Here is a 24,766-nt window from a genome sequence, read left to right as displayed (position 1 = left end):
TCTTGATTCGTAATGGAATCAAGGAGGGGAAAAAAGGATCAGCTATGATTGAATGGCGGAGCAGATGTGGTAGGCCAAATGGCCTAATCCTTCTCCTGTGTCTTATTGTCTATGGTCATGGAATCAAAGGTTATGGGGAGAAGACAAGAGAAAAAGATTGAGAGAGATAGTAAATCAGCCGTGATGGAATGGTGTGCCAATAATTCTGCCCCTATGTCTTAAGGTCTTATCTCTGAATAAACAAAAATAAGTTTAAGAGCCAAGAGGTAATGTTGCAGCTGTATAGGAGCCTGGTCAGACCCCACTTGGAGTACTGTGCTCAGTTTTGGCCGCCTCACTACAGGAAGGATGTGGAAGCCATAGAAAAGGTGCAGAGGAGATTTACAAAGATGTCGCCTAGATTGGGGAGCATGCCTTTTGAGAATAGGTTGAGTGAACTTGGCCTTTTCTCCTTGGAGCGATGGAGGATGAGAGGTGACCTGATAGAGGTGTTCAAGATAATGAGAAGCTTTGATCGTGTGGATAGTCAGAGGCTTTTCCCCAGGGCTGAAATGGCTAGCACAAAAGGGCATAGTTTTAAGGTGCTTGGAAGTAGGTACAGAGATGTCAGGGGTAAGTTTTTTTATGCAGAGAGTGGTGAGTGCGTGGAATGGGCTGCCGGTGGCGGTGGTGGAGGTAGGAACAATAGAGTCTTTTCAGAGACTCCTGGATGGCTACATGGAGCTTAGAAAAATGGAGGGCTGTGGGTAAAGCCTAGGTAATTCTAAAGTAGGGACATGTTCGGCACAGCTTTGTGGGCGGAAGGGCCTGAATTGTGCTGTAGGTTTTCTACGTTTCTAAAATAAAAACAGCTGGAGATGTTGTGTTGCTTCAGAATGATCATTAAGTTTGTGGTTGATTTGTATGTTTACTTTCAATTCAGTAAGTCCTGCAATTGGAAGACTTGGTTTATTATTGTCACATGTACTGTGATACAGTGAAAGGCTTGTCTTGCGTACTGTTCATACAGATCAAATCATTACACAGTTCACTGAGGTAGAACGAGGATTAGCTTTATTTGTCACATGTAGAATATTGCAAGTTAGGTTCTGTGGTTTATAGACAAGACCGACGGAGGGGGAGCTGCCCGGCTTCATGCCACAGGCTCACCTGTTCCAGTGGTCTGGGAGAGGTGATGCCTCAGCCAGTGCAGCACAGCATCCATTCTGGACTGGGGACGGGGGGGCTTGGCCTCTCCTGTTCATGCTTCTCTCTCTCTTCTGCTCATTGGAAGTCCAGCTGGTTTGCATTTATCTGCAGATTGCTGCAGGCTTGTTCTTGCTGACAGTATTTGTGAACTCTGGGGCCTGGGCTATAAATATTGTTTGTGTAACTGTATGTTTACTGCTATCTTATATGTGCTACATGTGCCATTAGACCAAAAGGTATAGGAGCAGAATTAGGCCATTTAGCTCCACCACTCTCAGCCCCATCTCCTGCATTATCCCCATATCCCTTCACGCTCTGACTAATCAAGAATCTTATCAACCTCCGCTTAAATATACCCAGTGACTTGGCCTCCACAGCCACCTGTGGCAATGAATTCCACAGATTCACCTCCCTCTGGCTGAAGAAATTCCTCCTCATCTCTGTTCTCAATGGACACCACCCTATTCTAAGGCTGTGTCCTCTGGTCTTAGACTTTCCCACCAGAGGAAACATCATCTCCGCATCCACTCAGTCAAGGCCTTTCACCATTCGATAGTTTTCAATGAGACTCCTCTCCCATTCTTCTGAATTCCAGGCCAAGAGCCATCAAACACTCCTCATATGATAAGCCTTTCGATCCCGTAATCATTTTTGTGAACCTCCTTTGAACCTTCTGTAAAGTCAGTCTATCCCTTCTGAGATAAGAGGTCCAAAACTGCTCAGAATACTCCAACGGAGGCATCACCTGTCCTTTATAAAGCCTTATCATTACATCTTTGCTTTTAGATTTGAATCCTCTTGAAATGACTATTAGCATTCATTTAGAGAGGATTAGAATATAAAAGCAAGGATATAAAAGATAAGAAATGTGCCTTGCGCTGTGTATGACTGTTGGCACTGTGTTTTGCACTTTGGCCCCGGAGTAACACTGTTTTATTTGGTTGTATTCATGGGTAATCATTTATGGACAATTAAACTTGAACTAGAATTTGAACTTGATGTACATCAAAACATATAGTGTAGTGCAGCGATCCTCAACCACGAGACCACGGACCGGTACTGAGCCGCAAAGCATGCGCTACCAGGCCGCGAGGAAACGATTCCTCATTCTCCGTCACGCACTGTTGAACTTGAACATAAGGTTTCCATCTGTCCTGTATTTGCTGGGACACCCCGTATATTGGGTTAAATTGGTTTGTCCCATATGGGACTGCACTTGTCCGATATTTCCCCCGCTAAGGTAGAGCGTTCCTATGAAATGGCATAAAGCGAAGAAGCAATTACGATTAATTTATATGGGAAAAATTTTTGAGCATTCCCAGACCCAAAAAAATAACCTACCAAATCATACCAAATAACACATAAAACCGAAAATAACACTAACATATAGTAAAAGCAGGAATGATATGATAAATACACAGCCTATATAAAGTAGAAATAATGTATGTTCAGTATAATCAGGAAGATTAAGTCAAAACCGATTTGTGGAAAAAAAATCGGCATGTACGCGCATGCGCACGTCACATATGCGCATGTCACGCCTGCGCACACAGGTGCCCGCGCAAGGCTTTATGGTCATGGTAGTCTTTCCTGGGGTAAAGTGTCCTGGGATTTGACTGCTACTTTTGTCCCTTATTTGGGAGTGAGAAAGTTGGCAACCCTAACTGTAAAAGACATGTTGAGGTGAGCTTAACCCTACTTGAACACTATCCACCACCACTGCCCCCCCCTCCCCCCGGTCGGCCAGTCCGCAAGAATATTGTCAATATTAAACCGGTGCGCGGTGCAAAAAAGGTAGGGGACCCCTGGTGTAGCGCTTCATTTGGGTCGATGACTAACACAGTCTGAAGATGTGATAGGGGTGGCCCACATGTCATCATGTTTCCAGTGTCAACATAGCCACACAGCATGCTCACTAGTTATCAACCCTAGCCTGTGCATATTTGGAATGTGGGAGGAAACCAGAGCACCCAGAGGAAACACACACACTCTCTGGGAGAATGTACAGACTGCGGTAGGAATTGAACCCTAACGCTGTTTAGCATCATGCCAACCGCCACGCTATCATGCTGCCCAAATAAAAGTACAGAATAAAGTGTAACACCTACAGAGAAATACATTGCAGATAAATAAATGATCAGAATGAGGTCTGCACAGAAATGACTAGATATTTCTTTTGTTCCCAGGCCAGTGAGGTTTTGCTCCTCTAACCTGAATATGGCCTTATTTAGTTTTTTTATTTGCACATTGGTTGTTTGTCAGTTTTTGTTTATATATCTTCTTGTTAAGCCCGCCACTGGTATCGGGGCACAGGCTGCCTATAGCAGCTTGCCGGAGTCCTCTGTCCCGGGCCAGACCTTCAGACTTTTCATGAAGACCCTTTCTCGCCCAGGGACGAAGCTTTTGGAGCTTCTGTTGCTCTGGGTTTTTACAGGGTGGGATTGCTTGCCCCATGCCCATCCCTCCTCTGTTCACAGACGGGCTCCGGGCCATCCATGGCCCGAGTGCTTGTTCATCTATATTTTTTCATACATTCTGTTGCAATTTATTATTTTCCTGTAAATACCTGCAAGCAATTGAATCTCAAAGTAGAATATGGTGATATATATGTTATTTGATGATAAATGTACTTTGTCTTTCAGGATATTTAAATCTAAAGTCTCTTGCTGTTTCCTTGACAATACTGGGGATCAGAGCATATGGTTGCTAAGTATTTATGAAGGAAAATGCATTAACTGACAGATTTTGCTCATTCACATGCAACCTGACATCTCTGAAACACTATTATCATGCATTAAGGAAATGCTTGTTTTAAATATCCAGTTTTCTCACAGAGATTTAATGTAGGGATGACCTGGTGAGAAGATTGCACCAGATTTCACATCAGGAAATGTGACTGCCTCATCTGTTTCAAAGTGCAAAGTTCAAAGTAAATTTATTATCAAAGTACATATATGTCACCATACACTGCTTTGAGATTCATTTTCCAGCGGGCATTCACAGTAAGTACAGAGAAACACAATAGAATCAATGAAAGACTGCCCACAACAAGATGAACACAACAAGCTCCACAAAAAGGTGGTAAACATAGAAAGTTGTGTGGCACCCAGCCAATTTCTCTCACAACTCAGAATCAGAATTAGGTTTAATATCACTGGGATAGTCATAGAGAAGTACAGCACAGAAATAGGCCCTTCAGCCCATCTAGTCATTGCCAAAACCATTCAAACTGCATCCTCCCATCAACCTGCACTGGGACCATAGCCCTCTGTACCCCAACCATCCAGGTACCTATCCAAATTTTGCTTAAACATTGAAATTGAGTTTGCATTCACTACTTGTGCTGGCAGCTAATTCCACACTTTCACAACTCTCTGAATGAAGTTTCCCCTCACGTTCCCTTTAAACTTCTCACTTTTCAACCTTTGGTTGTAGTTCCATCCAACCTCAGTGGAAAAAGGTCTGCTTACATTTACCCTATCTACACCCCTCATAATTTTGTTTAGTTCTATCAAATCTCCTCTCAATCTTCTATATTCAATGGGAGTCCTAGCCTATTCAATCTTTCCTCATAACTCAGATCCTCCAGACCTGGCAACGTCCTTAGAAATTTTCTCTGTACTCTTTCAAACGTGTTTACATCTTTCCTGTTCATAGGAGACCAAAACTGCACACAATACTCCAAATTAGGCCTCTTATACAAATTCGACATAACATCCCATCTCCTGTACTCAATACATTGATTTAAGAAGGCCAATGTGCCAAAAACTTTCTTTACGACCCTATTTACCTGTGACGCCACTTTCAACAAATGATGTGCCTGTATTCCCGGACACCTTTGTTTTACCACACTCCTCACTGTGTAAGACCTACCCTGGTTGGCCCTTACTGAAGAGCAGTATCTCACACTAATCGGCATTAAATTCCAATGTCATGAAAGTTGTTGTTTTGCGGCAGCAGTATATTGCAATATTGTAATAAAAAACTAAAAATTGCAATAAAGGAAATAAGTGAGTGCAAAAAGAGAGGTGAAAAAATACTGAGTAAGTGCATAAGGGCTTAAGCTGGGGGGACAGCATCTATTCTGCCCGAACACAAGAGGTACTACAGATGCTGGAATCCAGAGCAACACATACAATGTGCTTGCCTTCCCAAATCTCCCTCCTGGCACATATCCCTGCAAAGTTTAAAGAAAAATTTATTATCTAAGTACATGCATGTCACCACGTACAACCCTGAGATTCTTTTTCTGCAAGCATACACAGCAAATCTATGCAATAAAAACTGTAAATTATAACCGTCAGGAACCGCTAATTGTAAACAAACTGCAAATGCAGATGTAAATAAATATCATGCAGGACAATTGCTACACCTGTCTCTCAGTCTCCTCCCTCAACACCATTCAGGGCCCCAAACAGTCCTTACAGGTGAGGATAGTTTCCCAGGACATCTGTTGTATCCAGTGCTCCCAGTGTAGCCTCTTCAGCATCAGTGAGACCCAACACAGACTGGGGTACTGTTTGGCTCCGTCCATTGCAAAGCCGGATCTCTCGGTGGCTATTCACTTCATTATCACTTCCCATTCTGACATATTGGTCCACGTCCTCATCTACTGCCTCAATAAAGCCTCTCTCAGGTTGGAGGAGCAACATCTCATATTCTTTCTGGGTAGCCTCCAACCTGATAGCATGAACATCGATTTTTCTAACTTTGGTAATTTCTCCCCCCCCTTCCTTCTCTCTCTTTCCATCCCCATTCTAGTTCCTCCTTCAATCCTTCTCTTTCCTCATGTGCCCATTATCTCCCACTGGTTCCCTCCTCCTTCCCTTTCTTCCATTGTCCACTCTCTTCTCCTATCAGATTTCTTCTTCTTCTTCGGCCCTTTAACTGTGGTTTGATGATTTATATTCCATGTTTTTTGGTTTTTCACTCTTTTTTTGCTGTTTGCACGACTTGTTCTTCTTTCCTGCGTGTTGCGTGTTGAATGTTTACATTGAACAGGTCCCATGGTTTCCCTTGTTTTGTGGCTGCCTGTGGGAAGACGAATCTCAAGGTTGAATACTGTGTACTTACTGATATTTGAACTTTGAACCTCCTCCATCAATCCCCCTGAGCTTCTTACATCACCCTTCCCTCTGCCCACCTACCCCACTTCCCCCTCACCTGATCTCACCTATTACCTGCCAGCTTGTACTCATTCCCCTCCCCCCACCTTCTTACTTCTGACCTCTTTCCTTTCCAGTCTTAAGAGGGGTCATGGCCCGAAATGGCAACTCTTTATTGTTCTCCATAGAGGCTGCCCGATCTGCTGAGTTCCTCCAGCATTCTATGTGTATTCATAAAGTAAGAAATGTTTAGAAATGTAAATTGTAGTAAGACGTGAATGAACAGATGACTCACACTTCATATGTTCAACGGTCACTTTAATAGGTATATCTTGTACCTAATAAAGTGGCCACAGAGTGTATGTTCATGGTCTTCTGCCACTGAAGCTCCCACTTCAAGGCTTGACGTGTTGTGTGTTCAGAGACAATCTGCACACCACTGTTGTAATGCGTGGTTATCTGAGTTACTGTCACATTCCTGTCAGTTTGAACCAGTCTGGCCATTCTCTTGAGTCCTCTCGTTAACAAACTGTTTTCACCCAAGGAACTGGTACTCACTTGATGTTTTTTGTTTTCTCATGATTCTCTGTAAACTCTAGAGACTGTTGTGTGTGAAAATTCCAGGAGATCGGCTGATCTGAGATACTTAAACCTTCCCATCCTGCACCAACAATCATTCTACGGTCAAAGTCATTTAGATCACATTTCTTCCCCTATTCTGATGTTTGGTCTCAACAACTGAACCTCTAGACCATGTGTGTATGCTTTAGTGCATTGGGTTGCTGCCACATGATTGGCTGGTTAGATTTTGCATTAACGAGTGGATGTACCGGTGTACCTAATAAAGTGGCCACTGAGTGTACCTTTAATGAAGTATCAATTCAAATGAGTTTTACAACCATGATAACCCACATTATTCCCTGAGATAGTGCACTTTCACTGAACATTAAGATCTTTCTTTCACAATAACGAAGTGTCTTCCAGACTTTTAGTAGAATGAAACAGAACCGCATTGTATTACGATAGTTCTTGTTTGTTATGCAATTTAAGTGTGTGCAGAGTATGTCAGTCAATTTAAATTGTTAATCAATAATTAACCATAGTTGGATTTTTATTTGAACTTTTCCTGCAAGTGGTTATTGTGCATTTGGCCAGAGAAAAATGTCCCTACCACCTATAAAATAAACAGTGGCTAATTGATATAGTTAATTATTTATGGAAAACTCCATATTGTTGAACATTGACATGAGGAAATTCAAGCAACACACATCAACATTGATGCTGTTTCATGGAAGGGCTCAAAGCATTATGAGATGTCCTCTTCTATCAAATTCCTTCTTTTCCAGCCCTTTACCTTCTCCACCTATCACCTCAGTGATTCCCACTTCATCACACTCCCCTCCCACCTACCTCCCCAACCCCTGGTTTCACCTATCCCCTGCCAGAATGTACTCCTTCCCCACCTCTCGCCTTCTTGTTCCGGCAAATTCCCCCTTCCTTTCTAGTACTGATGAAGGATCTCAGGCCAAAACGTCGACCCTTTATTCCACTCCATAGATGCTGCCTGACATGCTGAGTTCCTCCAACATTTTGAGTTGCGTTACTATGTATTTCCAGCACCTGCAGAACCTCTTGTGTTTATGAAAATGGCCTGCATTTGGGCTGTCCTTTTAGTTCAATGGCCTTTGATAGATAGCATTTGGTTAGTGGTGTCAGCTACTAAAGGGTAGCTTTGTAGTGTAACACTGTTACAGCACCAACAACCCAGGTTCACTTCCTGCCACTGTGAGGAGTTTGTACGTTCTCCCTGTAACTGTATGGATTTCCTCTGGGTGCTCCAGTTTCCTGCCCATTCCAAGACATACTGGTTAATAGGCTGATTGGTCAGTTGGGCAGTGTGGGCTTGTTGGGCTGGAAGGGATGGTTACCTTGCTATATCAAAATAAAAATAAAAGAACAGTATATTGGTCTTCAGTTTTAGTGCAAGTTGGGTGAAAGTGTACGAGCAATGTATTTTATACAATGCTCAACTTAATTTTCAATTAGATCCAAAGTGGTGAGTAGAATTTCTGAGAAGGTTATCGTAGAACATGCAGAGAAAGACATACAATTGTGTGGTAGATTTTTAAGTCCTACAAGTTTAAACTTGGTCATAATAATTGTGAACCTGCAGTGTGCAATAAAACCTTTAATCAGCTGTTTTCTGTGGATGACACAAATACAAACAAAGACAACAAGGGTGACAACATCAAACATAGAACATTACAGCACAGTACAGATCCTTCAGCCCACAATGCTGTGCCAACCTTTTAATCTACTCTTAGAACAATCTAATCCGTCCCTCTCATGTCGCCCTCCATTTTGCTATCATCCATGTGCCTTAGAGTCTCTTAAATGTTCTTAAGGTATCTGCACCACCCTGGCAGCACATTCCACACACCAACCACTCTCAAAGTTCAAAGTAAATTTATTATCAAAGTACATATATGTCATCACATGCTATCCTGAGATTCAATTTCTTGCAGGCATTCACAGTAGAACATGAAGTACCATTGTATCAGTAAAAAACTACACACAAAGTGCAAAAGAAGTCAAACAGTGAAATACAAGAAAGATAGATAAATAAATAAATAAATAACCAAACATGCAAACAAACACTAAGTTGTAGAGCCCTTGAAAGTGACTCCATAGACTGTGGAATCAGTTCAGTGTTGATGTGAGTGACGCTGGTTCAGGAGCCTGATGGTTGAAGGCTAATACTGTTCCTGAACCTTTTGGATCTGAGGTTCTGTCTGTGTAAAAGTAAGTTTGATATGACCAAAGAAAATCTAGATAGAGTTTTATTTGGGAAAAAAAAACATGCATGCTGCTGGTAAAGAATAAGGGATGCTGTTAAAGCAGATTGCAGGAATGGCAGTGATTAATTTATTGATATTAAATTATGTTTGAATTTTAGTTCCATTTAAATAGCAGTGAGACCAAAATATTTTTGATTGTAGAACTGTGCAATGTGTGTTGTTATTCTTAAAGGAGTTGCTTCTTTCTTTTAGACCCAACTGCAGACAAAAGATTAACAGCTTTTAGTAACGTGTTTTGTGAAAATGGGTAGGAGTGGTTCCTGGAAGCTGTCAGATAGTCAATTGATTCATGTGAGTGCATAACATGCACAGAACTTCAAAAACACAGGGTCTCGACTTTGCTATATGACAGAAAATTATTTAAATGGTTATTTAAAACCAACGACTTTCAAAAAGTATTTGAATTAATTTTAAATTCATTGCTCCAGATGTACAGCCGTGAGTCTCTTTGTATCAACATAGATAACCTGTCTTACTTATGCATTCGTATTTATTGTGTGAGTTTTTAATACTATTATTCTGTTCTTTATCTTGTGTGTTTTTTTGTGCTGCATCGGATCTGGAGTAACAATTATTTCATTCTCCTTACACTTGTGTGCTGCAAATGACTTTAAACAATCTTGAAATATTGAATTGAATTAAAAACTGTCGTATTAAGTCTCGTTATGATGAAAAGTTCAAAGTAAATTTATAATCAAAGTACTTTCATGCCACCATATACTACCTGAGATTCATTTTCTTGTAGATATGCACAGTAAATACAAAGAAACATAAAAAAACAAGCAAAATAATAATAAATAAATAAGCAATAAATATCGAGAACATGAGATGAAGGGTCCCCAATCGCAAGTCCATAGGTTGTGGGAAGATTTTAATGATGGGGTGAGCAAAGTTAACTGCTCTGGTTCAAAAGCCTGATGATTGAGGGATAATGACTGTTTCTGAACCTGGTGGTTTGAACCTGAGGCTCCTGTACCTTCTTCTTGATGGAAGGAGCAAGAAGACAGCTGGGCCTGGATGGTGGGGGTCCTTGCCGATGGATGCTGCCTTCCTGCGACAGCGTTCCTTGTAGATGCCCTTAATGGTGGAGAGGGCTTTACCCATGATGGACTGAGCTGTACCTACTACTTTTTGAAGGCTTTTCTATTCAAGGCAATTGGTGCTTACATACCAGGTCATAATGCAACCTGTCAATTTACTCTCCACCACACATCTATAGAAGTTTGTCAAAGTTTTAAATGACATGCAGACCTCTAAGAAAGTAGAGGCACTGCCAGGTTTATTTTGTAGTGCCACTTATCTGCTGTGGCCAGGACAGCTCCTCTAAAATGCTAACACCGAGTTGAAATGTTAAATTATTTATGTTGTAAAGTTTCAACCCTTGTGTCTCACTTCACTAGACTACTGCTTGAATCTGTTGGAAGGTGTGAAACAAAATGGAAAAGCAAGCAGATAGTGTCATAGAGTCACAAAGCAATACAGCACGGATACAGACACTTTGGCCTAATAATCCATTGCAAACATACCCTCCTCCCAGCTGAACCAATTTCTTGCGTTTGGCCGATGTTCCTCTGAACCTCCATGTACCGATCCAAGTGTTTCTTAAATGGTACTACTGTATCTGCCTCAGCCACTTCCTTTAGCATCTCCTTTCATGTGCTGTAGGGTTTCTATGTTTCTATATACCTACCGCCCTCTGCATGAAAAAGTGGACCCTCAGGTCCCATTTAAATCTTTTCCCTCTGGCCCTATATCTATGCCCCTACTTTTCAAATGCCTTACCCTGGAGAAAAGAACATTATCAATCACTGGGGAAGTTAGAGACCCAATGCCGAAGGCCTGGGTTTGTGAATCCACTGGGGAATTCAGAGGCCCTATAACGAAGGCCTGGGTTTGTGAATCCACTGGGAAAGTCGGAGGCCTGGGTTTGTCAATCCACTGGGAAAGTCGGAGGCCTGATACCAAAGGCCTGGGTTTGCAAATGCACTGGGGAAGTCAGCGGCCCCATAACGAAGGCCTGGGTTTGTCAATCCACCGGGGAAGTTGGAGGATTGATGCCGAAGGCCTGGGTTTGTCAATCCACTGGGAAAGTTGGAGGATTGATGCCGAAGGCCTGGGTTTGTCAATCCACCGGGGAAGTTGGAGGATTGATGCCGAAGGCCTGGGTTTGTCAATCCACTGGGGAAGTCAGAGGTCATATGTCTGCAAGACCAGTGGAGGCATGAAGGCATCCTGTCCTGGGGATTAAGGACTGTCTGTGTGTGTATGGCTGGGTGGGTGGGAGGGAGGAAGGAGAATTGTATTGCTGATGTTGCTTTGTTGCTGTTATTGTTATGTTCTGTGTGGTTCTGCTGAACATTGTGGGCATGCTATGCTGGTGTCGGAATGTGTGGCGACACCTGTGGGCTGCCTCTCACACCCCCAGATTGTGTTGATTGTTAACACAGATGACGTATTTCATGTATGTTTTGAAGTGCACCTGATCAATAAGTGAATCTGGATCTGAATCTGTTTGTACAGATCAGATCATTGCTGATTGATGAAGGTTTGGCAGTCAGAAGCACAACAATGAGACATAGGAGCGGAATTAGGCAATTCAGCATATTGAGTCTACTATGCCTTTCTATCATGGCTGATTTATTATCCCTGTCAACCCCGTTCTCCTGCCTTCTCCCCATAACCTTTGATGCCTGATTAATCAAGAACTCTACTTTAAACGTACTCAAATACATGGCCTCCACAGCCATCTGTGGCAGTGAATTGCAGAGATTCACTACCCAGTGGCTAAAGAAATTCCTCCTTATATCTGTTCTAAAGAGATACCTTTCTATTCTAAGGCTGTACCCTCTGGTCCTGAATGCTCCCACTATTGGGAGCACCCTCTTAATGTTCACTCTTTGTCAATAATTAAAACTTTCCATTGACCAAGAGGAGATCAGCGGTTTCTGAGATGCTCAAACCACTCTGTCTGGCACCAACAATCATTCCACCGTCAAAGTCACTTAGATTATATTTCTTCCCGATTCTGATGTTTAATCTGAATAATTAAACCTCTTGACCATGATTACAGGACTTTATGCACTGAGTTGCTGACACATGATTGGCTAATTGGGTATTTGCATTAACGAGTAGGTGTAGGGTGGTCACTGAGTATATTTTTTTATGTATGGGAATCTGACTGATAAATCATTGCTTCTTTTAGATACCATCTGACTGGGAACAAGCCTCTTTAAGACCCAGCAGTCAAGCAAGCAGCATCTTCAAGCAAAGTCCAGTGAGCGGCAACACCTATGCCACCAAAAGAGACTACGGCACCAGCAACTTGATGGGTGATGAGGAGGCACAAGAGTTTGATGATTTGATATTTGCCTTAAAAACTGGTGAGTAGTGACCACACTATCCACTAACATGTCAATGTTGTTTACGCCACAGTAACGTAACGGTTAGTGCGACACTATTACAGTTCAGGACATTGGAATTCTGAGTTCAATTCCGACGTCATCTGTAAGGAGTTTCTGTGGAATGTGTGGGTTTCCTTCGGGTGCTCCAGTTTTCCCCTCACAGCCCAAAGGCGTTCCGGTTAGTAGGTTATTTAATCATTGCAAAATGTCCCGTGATTAGGTTAGGGTTAAATCGGGGTGGGGGAGGCGGTTGCTGGGGTGGCACTGTTTGAAGTGCCAGAAGGGTCGATTCCACGCTGTGTCTCTGAATGAATAAATAAATAAAAGCATTCCAGATTATTAATTCATACAAATAGACCTATACTGAGGAAAACTGAGACAGAAAATCTATTGTCATGACAGAAACGCTGCAAAGAATGTCATATGTGGCATGATCAGTACATCCTTGCTTTCAATATCAAAAGTCCAGTCACTAACGACGATTTCATCATGCCTCCATCCTAATGATGTGAATATCCATTTCTCTAACTTCCAATAATTTCTCCCCCCACCCTTCTCTCTTTTCTATTCCCCATTCTGGGCTCCCCTCTTCTTTTCACCTGCCCATCACCTCTCTCTGGTGCTCTTCGTCCTTCTCATTCTCCCATCATCCATTCTACCATCTTATCAGATAGCTTCTTGCTCAGCCCTTTACCTCTTCCACCTATCACTTCTCGGCTTCTCACTTCATCCCCCTTCCCCCATCCACACACCTTCTCCCCCTCCTGGTCTCACCTATCAGCTGCCAGCTTGTACTCCTTCCCCTCCCCATCTTCTTGTTCTGGGGCCTTCCCCCTTCCTTTCCAGTCCTGATGATGGACCTCGGCCAGAAACGCCAAATGTTTATTCCACTTCGTAGATTCAGCCTGACCTGCTGAGTTCCTCCACCATTTTATGTGTATGTTACGAGCTGAATTTCTAGCATCTGCAGAATCTCTTGTGTTGATGTGTTGACACTTAACTTCAATGGATTGCTGATCTTTTGCTACATGATTACTTGAAGCATCATTATAGGAAAAGGCCCTGCTACCCTCTGGACCTGGACCATGAGATACCAATCCTCCATGACTATTGCCAAATGGATGTGCATGGAAATGGTTTGTGGCTTTGCTGGCTGAAACTTAATCATGAACTTGGCCTTGATATTTCTGAGGCCTATAGTTTATAATGTTGGAGTACTTTTAGTATTTTTACCTGCTAAAGGTTTAGTGCACGAGTGAAATACTGCTAATAATTTTCATAACATTGCATTATGTGATCAGAACATAGAACATAGATCACACAGAACAGAGGTAGTGATGGTTGTTTATTGTCCCCAACGAAGACAAGAAACCTGTGCGGGAGAGTTTTTAAAGTGGTAAAGCCATTGTACTAGGGCAGTTCCACTCTCCCATCCTCAGAAGTCCACGTTCAGTGGTACGAACAAAGTCACAATCTAGGGTCTCCCTTGGATGCAGTAGATGACCATGATTTCATCTGTGCCTTGTCATGCCCTTCGCTTTCCACAAACGCATTGCAGTACCACCTTCCTGGCTGTTGGATCTCACTGTAGATCTCATCCACACAGTTTATCGGAGATGACTTTGCATGCTAGGACAGACATGTCCCTGTCTCAGCGGGGTATGAGGCTGCTGGCTACCCTCACCTGGTTTAGCCTGCCTGTCAAACGGTGTACCGGGGCACGGCCACTGTTAGATACAAACAGCTATTTGGAGCCACAAGTGAGAGCTGCGTGTCCAGAATAAACAAGCCCCTTCACCAGAGGTGTTACCCCTCCCTGGGCACCCCATACACCCCTTCAGCCCACAATGTTGTGATGACCTTTTAATAGATAGATAGACAGATGGAGATACTTTATTGATCCCGAGGGAAATTGGGTTTCGTTACAGCCGCTCCAACCAAGAATAGAACATAAATATAGCAATACAAAAACCACAAACAATCAAACAACAATATGCAAACTATGCCAGATGGAAGTAAGTCCAGGACCAGCCTATTGGCTCAGGGTGTCTGACCCTCCACGGGAGGAGCTGCAAAGTTCGATGGCCACAAGCAGGAACAACCTCCCATGACGCCCAATGTTGCATCTCGGTGGAATATGGCCGGAGTCCAACAGCAAAAAGTTCAATATCCGGGCTACAAACACGTTCCTCGATCGTAATATGACCAGGATTGCACCATCCGTTGTTAACCAGCACAGCAAGCCCCCAACTCCTTTACGCTTACCGCTCTCAGTGCACTTCCGGTCAGCCGGAACGGTCTGGAAGCCCTCCATGGAAAAGTTTTAATCGGGTGTGTCCTCGTGCAGCCCCAGTGAAACACATAACACTACACTTCCGAAATGTTCTCTGACACCTGGCTAGCGCTGTCAACTCGTCCATTTTATTACCCACCGAACTCCTCTTCTCCATAAGTCTCTGTTGTCTCGACCCGGTCCTCCTTCCTTGACTTTGTGATCCCCCTCTGCATCCTCTGTGTGTTTTCCTCCAGATTTCAGCAGGGGTGTCTGCCGCTCTGTTCGCTAAACCAGTCGGCATTAGTGCAAGCAGCTGGTCCCTGGAATACACAATGCGACCATGCTTCTGTCCCGCCTGTCGGGATGTAACTATTTCCAGCGTTAAAAACCCAAATAAAACTCTCTCTACCAGCATGTTAGAGAGGGTGCAGCTTCAACGTGTTACCGAGAAAAAAAAACAAAAAATAACGTAAGTTAAAAAAGTAAGAGTACTGGTCGGAACGACTGTAACAGGCTGCATGCACGACCGGCGCATGTGCACTGGATTACACTAATCTACACTAAGATCCCTCCTACATTGCTGTCCCTTTTTCTGTCATCCATCTGCCTATCTAAGAGTTTCTTAAATGCCCCTAGTGTATCCACCTTTACCAGCACCCCTGGCAGAGCATTCCACCCACCCACCATTCTCTGTGTTAAAAACCTTATTTCTGAAGGTGTCAGAGATGTGATGACATTTCGGGCAACACCCAGCACATATTCAGACTGTCCTGGTCGTTAATGGAAACATTGCATTTGCAACACCTCTATACTCAATACTTTGAATCATTACAAAACCCTGAATAATACTGACCATTGTTTGAATATATCTTGCACAGAATGTTTGCAGTTTAATTCATCAAACTTCAAAGTAAATTTATTATCAAAGTACATATGTCACCATATATAACCCTGAGATTCATTTTTCAGTAAATTTAATAACCTTAATAGAATCAATGAATCATTTGCCCCATCACTGAAATGTTCCCACAACTTATGGACTCACTTTCAAAGTCTCAGCATCTCATGTTCTCGATATTTATTGCTTATTTCTTTATTATTATTATTTCTCTTTATTCTTTTGTATTTGCACAGTTTGATGTCTTTTGCACACTCGTTGTCCGTCCTGTCTGTCTGAACTTCAGAATTATGCAAAGATGTTTGCTCCCAGATTGCCAAGCAACCTAGTACTATATGTTAACATATACCTACTTTGTACTTTGAACTTTGAACCAGCATGTCACCCATCCAGGAATGGTGGTAGAAGCCCCAAGCAACCAGTCAATTTCCCATCCAAAGTGGAGAGTGCATCAAGGAGCCCAGTCATCTTGTCAAAGGTTAAAGTGATGAATCTGCACACGAGATGTGAGAACCCGCAGTTGCTTACTCAGGGATTTTTTGTTTGAATCATTGTATCTAGCCTAGGTTATAAGATTATTTATTTGTTTGTTTGTTTGTGTGTGTGTGTGTGTGTGTGTGTGTGTGTGTGTGTGTGTGTATTTAGAGATTCAGCACAGATTAGGCCTTGTGCAAATTCTTAACAGCTTCCTATGGAGAGGAAGTTCCCGAGTTCCATCTGCAGATACAACACGGAATAAGTTCTTCCGACCACACCACCAGCACCCCTGATTTTAACCATAGCCTAATTTGTACGGAACAATTTAAAATGACCAATTAACCTGCTAACTGGACTGTGGGAGGAAACCAGAGGACCCAGAGAACACCCACACATTCCGTGGGGTGTATATGCAGACTCCTTACAGCGGATGCTGGGATGGCCGTCCGAACTCCGGCGCTCCGAGCAGTAATAACATCACGCAAGCTGCTACGCTACTCTACCCAGAAGCAGCTATACATAATGATCAGGCATCATAGTATTAGACTTGGCTTCATTAGTTGTACTTTCACCTTGGTTCAATCTTCATTGTGGAGATCTGAGCACAAAATTTGAGGTTATGTAGGTGGCAGGGTAGCATAGCCATGAGTGTAACTTTATTGCAGCACCAATTCCGCCGCTGTCTCTGAGGAGTTTGTACATTCTCCCCGTGATCACGTAGATTTCCTCGGGGTGCTCTGCTTTCCTCCCACAATCCAGGGGTGACTGGGTTAGTGGGCTAAGTGGTCACATGAGTATAATTGGGCAGTGTGGGCTCATTGGATCAGAAGGGCCTGGTACCATGCTGCAGGACCAATAAATAAAAACAGCAATTTAAAAATAACTAAATAAGATGGTCCGGGGATTTGGGAAAGCGTCATCCAAACTTGCTTTGATGTTTTTGTTATCGAGACAATTACCACAGACAATCCCCTCACCCTGTCCACTAAACATCAGTGTCCGTGAGTTGAGACACAACTCTATACCGTGCAGGTCCTGGTCTGAATAATACAGTACTTAGCAAACGTCTTTGGCACATATACGTATATAGCTAGGGTGCCTAAGACTTTTACACAGTACTGGCGTAATTTTATACATTGCACTGTACTGCTGCCACAAAAGAAAATTCATGACATATGTAAGTGATGATAAACCTGATTCTGATATGGGTCTGTATTGTGGACGGAGAGTGGGAAGGGGGGAGGGAGAGGGGAATCATGGTTGGGAAGAGGGGTAACGAGAGGGAAGGGAGCAGGAAGCACCAGAGAGACATTCTGTATAATGATTAATAAACCAGTTGTTTAGAATCAAATGACCTTGCCTGGTGACTCAGTGCTGTGTGTGCCTGCACCCGTGCCAGCCTTCAGCCCCCGCACTCCTTCTCTGGAACCTGACCCACACCACTCCCCTGGCGATCCACTCTCACCATTCCCAACCAATTTCCCCTGAGATCAATAAAGTATGACTATGACTATGTTCCCAACATCCTTTGCTCCCTCCAGAGCTGTGCAAAAGTCTTAGGTTCCTTCGCCAAATATATGTGCCTAAGATTTTAATACTGTACAGTACTGTAAGTAGAAATGATATGGAGTTGAGGTCTGTCATTACAATAGCACTGTTAGTACAACAGAAGTATGGTGTTTACATCTGTGTTCACAGTAACCTTACTGTCAAAGTACATATGTAAGACCATAAGTTATAAGAGCAGAATTAGGCCATTTTTCCCATCGAGTCTGTTTCACCATATCACCATGGCTGATCCATTTTTCCTCTCAGCCCCAGTCTCCTGCCTTCTCCCTGTACCCTTCATCCCCTGCCCTGACCAATCAAGAATCTGTCAACCAATTCCTTAAATGTACATAAAGACTTGGCCTCCACAGCTGCCTGTGGCAATGAATTCCACAGACTCACCATTCTGTAGCTAAAGAAATTCCTCCTCATCTCCATTCTAAAAGGATTCCCCTCTATTCTGCAGTTGTGTCCTCTGGTCTTAGACCCTTCCACCATAGGAACATCCTCTCCACATCCACTCTATCAAGGCCTTTCACCATTCAATAGGTTTCAATGAGGTCACCCCTCTTTCTTCTGAATTCTAGTGAATATAGACCCAGAGCCATCAAATGCTCTTTGTATAACAAGACATTTAATCCTGGAAAGCATACACAAAATGCTGGAGGAACTCAGCAGGCCAGGCAACATCTGGGAAAAGATTACAGTTGATGTTGCAAGCTGAAACCCTCAAAACCCTGAAACGTCAACTGTACTCTTTTTCTAGATGCTACTTGGCCTGCTGAGTTCCTCCAGCATTTTGTGTGGATTGCTTGGATTTCCAGCATCTGCAGGTTTTATCTTGTTTGACAGTCAATCCTGGAATCATTCTTGTGAACGTTCTTTGAACCCTCTCCAGTTTCAGCATATCCTTTCTAAGATAAGGAGCCCAAAACTGCTCACGATACTCCAAGTAGAATATCACTGTGCGATTCTCTGATGATTTGTTTTCTTGCACCATTCTCAGTAGAACAAAGAAATATCACAGAATCACTGAAAAACTGCACATGAAGACTGACAAAGCCAATATGCAAAAGAAGACAAACTATGCAAATACTGTGTGAAGGTCTTAGGCATAGGTTAAAGAAATTCTGTAAAATGAAGATGCTTTCAAAAATAATGAAATGAGAAGTCTCCAAATATTAAAAAAATACCATAAAGAGCAGTAGACAGCAAAAAAAAAAAAAACAAAATCAATATTTGGTGTGACAACCCTTTGCTTTAAATCTGCATCAACTCTCTTAGGTAAACTGTCAAGCAGTTTTATAAGTAAATTGGCTGGTGGATTTTTCCAAGCATCTTGGAGAACTTGCTACAGTTCTTCTGCAGACTTTGGCTGTCTCACTTGCGTCTGTCTCTCCAGGTAACCCAGACAGCCCTGATGATGTTGAGACCATACCATCTGAAACCATATAAAAAATCCAGGGTGTCCTAGACTTTTGGACAGTACTGAACAAAGACGAATAATAAATGAATAAGTATCACTGAGAACTTGAGTTGCAGAGTCCTTGAAAGTGAGTCCAAAGATTGTGTTGAGTGAGTAACGTTATCCCCACTGGTTCAGGAGCCTGATAACTGTTACTGAACCTGGTGGTGTGGGTCCTGAGTCTCCTGTACCTCCTGCCCAATGGCAACAGAAAGAAGAGAGCATGGCAGGGTCTTTGATGATGGATGCTGCTTTCTTGCAGCAGTGCCCTTTGTGATGTCTGTAATTTACAGTATTGATAGGATTTATAATATAGTTAATTGATAAAGCACACTAGTGAATTCAGCAATCAGGAATGAGATCAAGATAAGCATCAGACGTTGGATGACATGTACTATATGTCCCAAGTTAAGCAATAAAATCCCTCAACCAAGATAAAACTGTAAAAAAATCATCTGTTGTGATGAAATGGCCTTGAATCTGACTAAATTAAGAGATGCATAAATGATGGAACTCTGTTCAAAGTCAAATCACTATGGAAAATTTATATATGGAGGCAAATCCGTAAAGTAAATGTATTCCACATTAGCAGTAGTAAACTTAAAAGATGTGTGTTTATCGTGAGTTATACGACATTGAGGACTACTTTAAGTAAGGCAAATGCAACCTTTATGAATATATTTCACTATAATAAAACCATTTCTATCTGCTGTCTGTGACCTAGCAACAGAATTATAGCAAAAAAAACAAAGTGCTGGCAGCATTCACTGGGTTAGGCAAAGGAATAGTTGACACTTCAGACTGAGACTTCATCAGGTCTTTATTCCATGGAGTGTAGGAGAATAGAATTTGTTTTTTCCCAGGAGCTTAGGAGAATGAGGGCAGATTTGATAAAAGTATACAAAATTATGAGGAGTATAGACATGGTAAATGCATATATGTGTTTTCCACTGAGGTTGGGTGAGAATAGAACCAGAGGTCATGGGTTAAGGGTGAAAGGTGAAATGTTTGAAGGGGATCTTTTTCACTCAGAGTGTGCAATGAACTGCCAGCATAAGTGGTTCAATTTCAACATTGAATAAGTACATGGTTAGGAGGGGTATGGAGGGCAAGAGCCTGGATGTGGATTGATGGGACGAGGCAGAATAAGAGTTCAGCATGGATCAGATGGGCCGAACAGCCTGTTTCTGTGCTGCAGTCTTCTATGATTCTATGACTATGACAGAGGGCATCTGCTACATTGTAAACTGGGCCCAATCTGGTCATGATTTGTCCCTGTTGTGACCAGAGTAACACACACCAAATGCTGGAGAAACTCAGCAGGCCAAGCAACATCTGTGAAGGGAAATGAACAGTCAGTGTTTCAGCCCAAGACCCTTCATCAGGACTGGAAAGAAAGAGGGAAGATGCCAGAATAAAAATATTGGGGGGAAACGTGAAGGTGGAAAGCTAAAAAATAATAGGTTCCTCTCCTCTACTGTCAGTTCCTTCCTCTCCAGCCCTTTACCTTTACCACCCACCTGACTTTACCTCTAACCTTCCAGCTAGTCCCCGTTCTCCTCCCCCCCACCTATTTATTCTGGCATCTTCCCACTTCCTTTCCATTTCATTACAATGCTCTCGTTTCTCCTTGAAACAAAATACCCCGTAACTTTAGCACCTAATGAAATAAGCGTGGTTAAAAATAAATTAACTTTACAGTGGGGGAGTCTAGAACCAGAGGGCACAGCTTCAGAATATAAGGATGTCCCTTTAGAATGGAGATGAGGAGGAATTTCTTTAACCAGAGGATGTAGAATGTGTGGAATTCTTTGCCATGGACAACTGTGGAGGCTAAGACATTAGGTGTATTTAAAGAGCAGGTTGATAGGTTCTTGATTAGTATGGGCGTCAAAGGTTAGGGGGAGAAGGCAGGAGAATGGGGTTGAAAGGGAAAATAAATCAATAATGACTGAATGGTGGAGCAAACTATTTATTTATTCATGAGATACAGTGCAGGGTAGGCTTTGCGGCCTTCAAAGCTGCACTGTCCAACAACCCCTATTTTAACCTCAGCCTGATCATGGGACAATTTACAACAACCAGTTCACCTACCAACTGGAATATCCTTGGACTGTGGGAGGAAACCAGAGCACCCGGAGGGAACCAGCACATCCCACAGACCCCTTACAGACAACATGGGAATATAGAATGGTTTCATAAAATGATCCTGATTCTTTTTAGAAATATTGTTGCTGTGAAAAAGTTGTGGAAAAAATGTATACAAAACTACCTAACAGCTTCCTTACTTTCAGCTGAAGTCGAAGTCAAGGGTAAAGGTAGTTTAGTGAAATTAGTGTCATTGCCACAGCATCACTGAGGGACAGACTGCTGTTGTGAACACAAATATAAACCCCAGCAGATGTTTGAACATAGAACATTACAGTACAGTACAGGCCCTTCCACCCACATTGTTGTGCTGACCTTTTAATCTACTCCAAAATCAGTCTAACCCATCGACCTTTCATGGCCCTCTATCTTTCTATCATGGTGTGCCTATCTAAAAGTCTCTTAAATGTCTCTAATGTATCTGCCTCTACCTTCACCCTTGGAAGTGATTTCCATGTACTCACCACTCTCTGTGTAAAATACTTACCTCGGACATCCCTTCAAACTTTCCTCCAATCACCTTAAAATTATGCCCCCTCGTTTTACCCATTTCCACCCTGGGAAATAGTCTCTAGCTATCCACTTGATTTCTGCCTCTTATGATCTTGTACACCTCTTTCAATATTTAACATAGAACATTTCAGCACGGTGGCCCACAGTGTTGTGCTGATCTTTTAACCTACTCTAAGATCAATCCCACCCCGCCCGCCCACATAGCCCTCAATGTTTCTGTCATCCATGTGACTAACTAATAGTCTCTTAAATGTGTCTAATGTATCTGCCTCTACCTCCACCCACAGCAGCACATTCCACACACCCACCACTCTCTATGTAAAAATCTTACCTCTGACATTCCCCACTATACTTTCCTCCAATCACCTTAAAAGTACCATATGTCCTCTCGTATCAGCCATCAGGACTATCGAAAAAGTTTCTGGCTGTCCATTCTATCTATGCCTCTTATCACCTTACATTCCTTTATCAAGTTTCCTCTCATCTTTCTTCATTCCAAAGGTAAAATCCTAGCTATCTCAACCTTTCCTCAAAAGACTTGCTCTCTAATCCAGGGGGCATCCTGGGGAATCTCCTCAACAACTTCTCTGAAGCTTTCGCATCCTTTCTATAATGAAGTAACCAGAACTGAACACAACACTCCAAGTGTAGTCTCCCTAGAGTGTTATAGAGCTGCAACTTACCTCATGGCTCTAGAACTCAATCAGCCTGTACTGAAGGCCAATACACGACACACATTCTTAGTTCGGCATGAACTAGATGCGCTAAAGACCCTGTTTCTATGCTGTAGTGCTCTATGACTCTATAACAATACAGAATGTGGAAGAGCACTGAGCTACATGGTCAATTTAGCATTTATGTACATCCTTTGGAGATTCAAGATTGTTTAATGTAATTTCCTATTTAATGTCACTTCCTGTACACAAGTGCAAAGGAGAATGAAGTAATTGTTACTCCAGATTCAACGCATCACAAAAAAACACAAAAGACAAAGAGCACAATAACTATAAATACATTAGATTGCTTCTACACATCGATTGGTTGTAAGTCCATACAGTGACACAAGGCTGTACATAAGGTGACTGATAGGAAATAATAAAGTAGTGGTGGAGTTAGTGGGTGGAGGTGTTGATCAGCCTTACTGCCTGGGGAAGGTAACTGTTTTTGAGTCTGGTGGTCCTGGTGTAGCCTCTTCCCTGATGGGAGTGGGACAAATAGTCTACGAACCAAGCATGGTGGATGGGAATTTTCATGATGTTACTGGCTCTTTTTTAGCACCTTTCTTTATATATGTCCTTGATAGTAGCTAGGCTGGTGTCACTGGTGCATTGGGCAGCTTTGACTACCTCCTGTAGCGCTTTCCTGTCACTGCATTGCAGTTTCTGTACCATGCAGTGATGCGGACTGTTAGGATGCTCTCTACTGCGCACCTGTAGATTCATGTGAATATGGATCTGTAAAGCCCAGCTCTCTTCAGCCTCCTCAGAAAGTAGATGTGTTGGTGAGCTTTCCTGACTGTATAAGATGTGTTCTGGGACCAGGAGAGTTTATGTGCGATCTGCACTCTCAGGAGTTTGAAACTTCTTGCAGTTTCCACTATTGTGCCACAGATGTAAAGGGGATGTGATTAGTGTGAGTTGTCCTGAAGCTGAAAACTATCTTCTTTGTTCTGTTGACATAAGGAAGAGGTTATTTACCTGGCACCGGGCCTCAAGCTCTTTGACCTCCTCTCTGTAGGCTGTGTCATTGTTAGTAATGAGCACTGTCATATCATCGGCGATCCTGACGATGTGATTGTTCAGATGTTCGGCCGTGCAGTCATGTCTGAAAATTTTTGATACTTTAGAGGTATTCCTAGGATATAAGCTTAGTACCATCTTTTGCTAAGAACCCTGCCAAAGATTTTTTTGTAATTTATTTGAAAATACAGCACAGTAACAGGTCTTTTCAGACCCAACAAGCCCATGCAGCCGACTCACACCCATGTGACCAATTAACCCTCTAACCTGTACTTCTTTGGAATGTGGGAGGAAACTGGAGCACCCAGAGAATCCCACACAGTCACGGAGAGAACGTACACACAGCTGCGGGAATCGAACCTAGGTCACTGGTGCATAATTGTGTTATGCTAACTGCTAGAGTACCGTGATGCCTAATGTTTTTTTCTTGATCCAGGTGCCGGCCTCGGTGCAAGTGACAATGAATCGTATCATGGAAGTCAAGATGGTAGGAGCATTTCAAATTCCCAGATTGTGGAGCTACGAAGAATACCAATAGCCGACACTCACCTTTAACACCCTCACACGCTTTTTAATTGAAATTTGTCCATGTTTTTATACTTTTTTGGATGTTCCTCTTTTGCACTAAAATTTTGCATTGAAATATGTAGGATCAGTGGTATACTTTACAATGTTTGTACAACATTTTTGTAATGTTCAACTGATATAACCTTAGCCTTCAAAAACTTGATTACAGAGAAGTAAATGTTAATTAACTAATATGGATGAAGAAAATATGTAGCATTTAGATATAAACTACAATAAAAAAAACTAGCAATAAATTACTTCTGTAAAATATCTTCCCATAGAAGTAACATAATAAAAATAATTTTGTGGTCATTTCTGACGGTGATTATGAAAAGAAAACTTGTATGATCTTTCTTTTTGACCAGTATTTATTAACATAGAATAAAGAACAGTACAGCACAGGAACAGGCACTTCAGCCCATGACATTGTACAAATAAATTAAACTAGTAATTTTAAGCCAACTTAACAAGTCCCTCCTGCCTGTGCATTTATATCCCTCCATTTCTGGCACATTCAAGTTCAAGTTTAATTGTCATTCAACCACACATGAACACAGCCAAATGAAACAGTGTTACTCCAGGGC

The 24,766-nt window shown here is 42.4% G+C and overlaps 1 protein-coding gene across 1 annotated transcript in view; it reads left to right on the top strand.

Moving 5' to 3' along the window:
- Positions 1 to 24,501, top strand: part of adgrv1 (adhesion G protein-coupled receptor V1) — a 514,329-nt gene extending 489,828 nt beyond the window's left edge. The window contains exons 88-89 of the mRNA XM_063069242.1: positions 12,354 to 12,531; positions 24,052 to 24,501. Of these exons, the coding sequence (XP_062925312.1) occupies positions 12,354 to 12,531; positions 24,052 to 24,170 (297 nt within the window). The 3' untranslated portion in view covers positions 24,171 to 24,501. The remainder of the gene's footprint in view (positions 1 to 12,353; positions 12,532 to 24,051) is intronic.
- The last annotated feature ends 265 nt before the right edge of the window (positions 24,502 to 24,766 follow it).

The sequence above is a fragment of the Mobula hypostoma genome, chromosome 16 (assembly GCF_963921235.1).
Source record: "Mobula hypostoma chromosome 16, sMobHyp1.1, whole genome shotgun sequence".
NCBI classification, from domain to species: domain Eukaryota; kingdom Metazoa; phylum Chordata; class Chondrichthyes; order Myliobatiformes; family Myliobatidae; genus Mobula; species Mobula hypostoma.
This window is presented reverse-complemented; position numbering and strand designations above follow the sequence as displayed.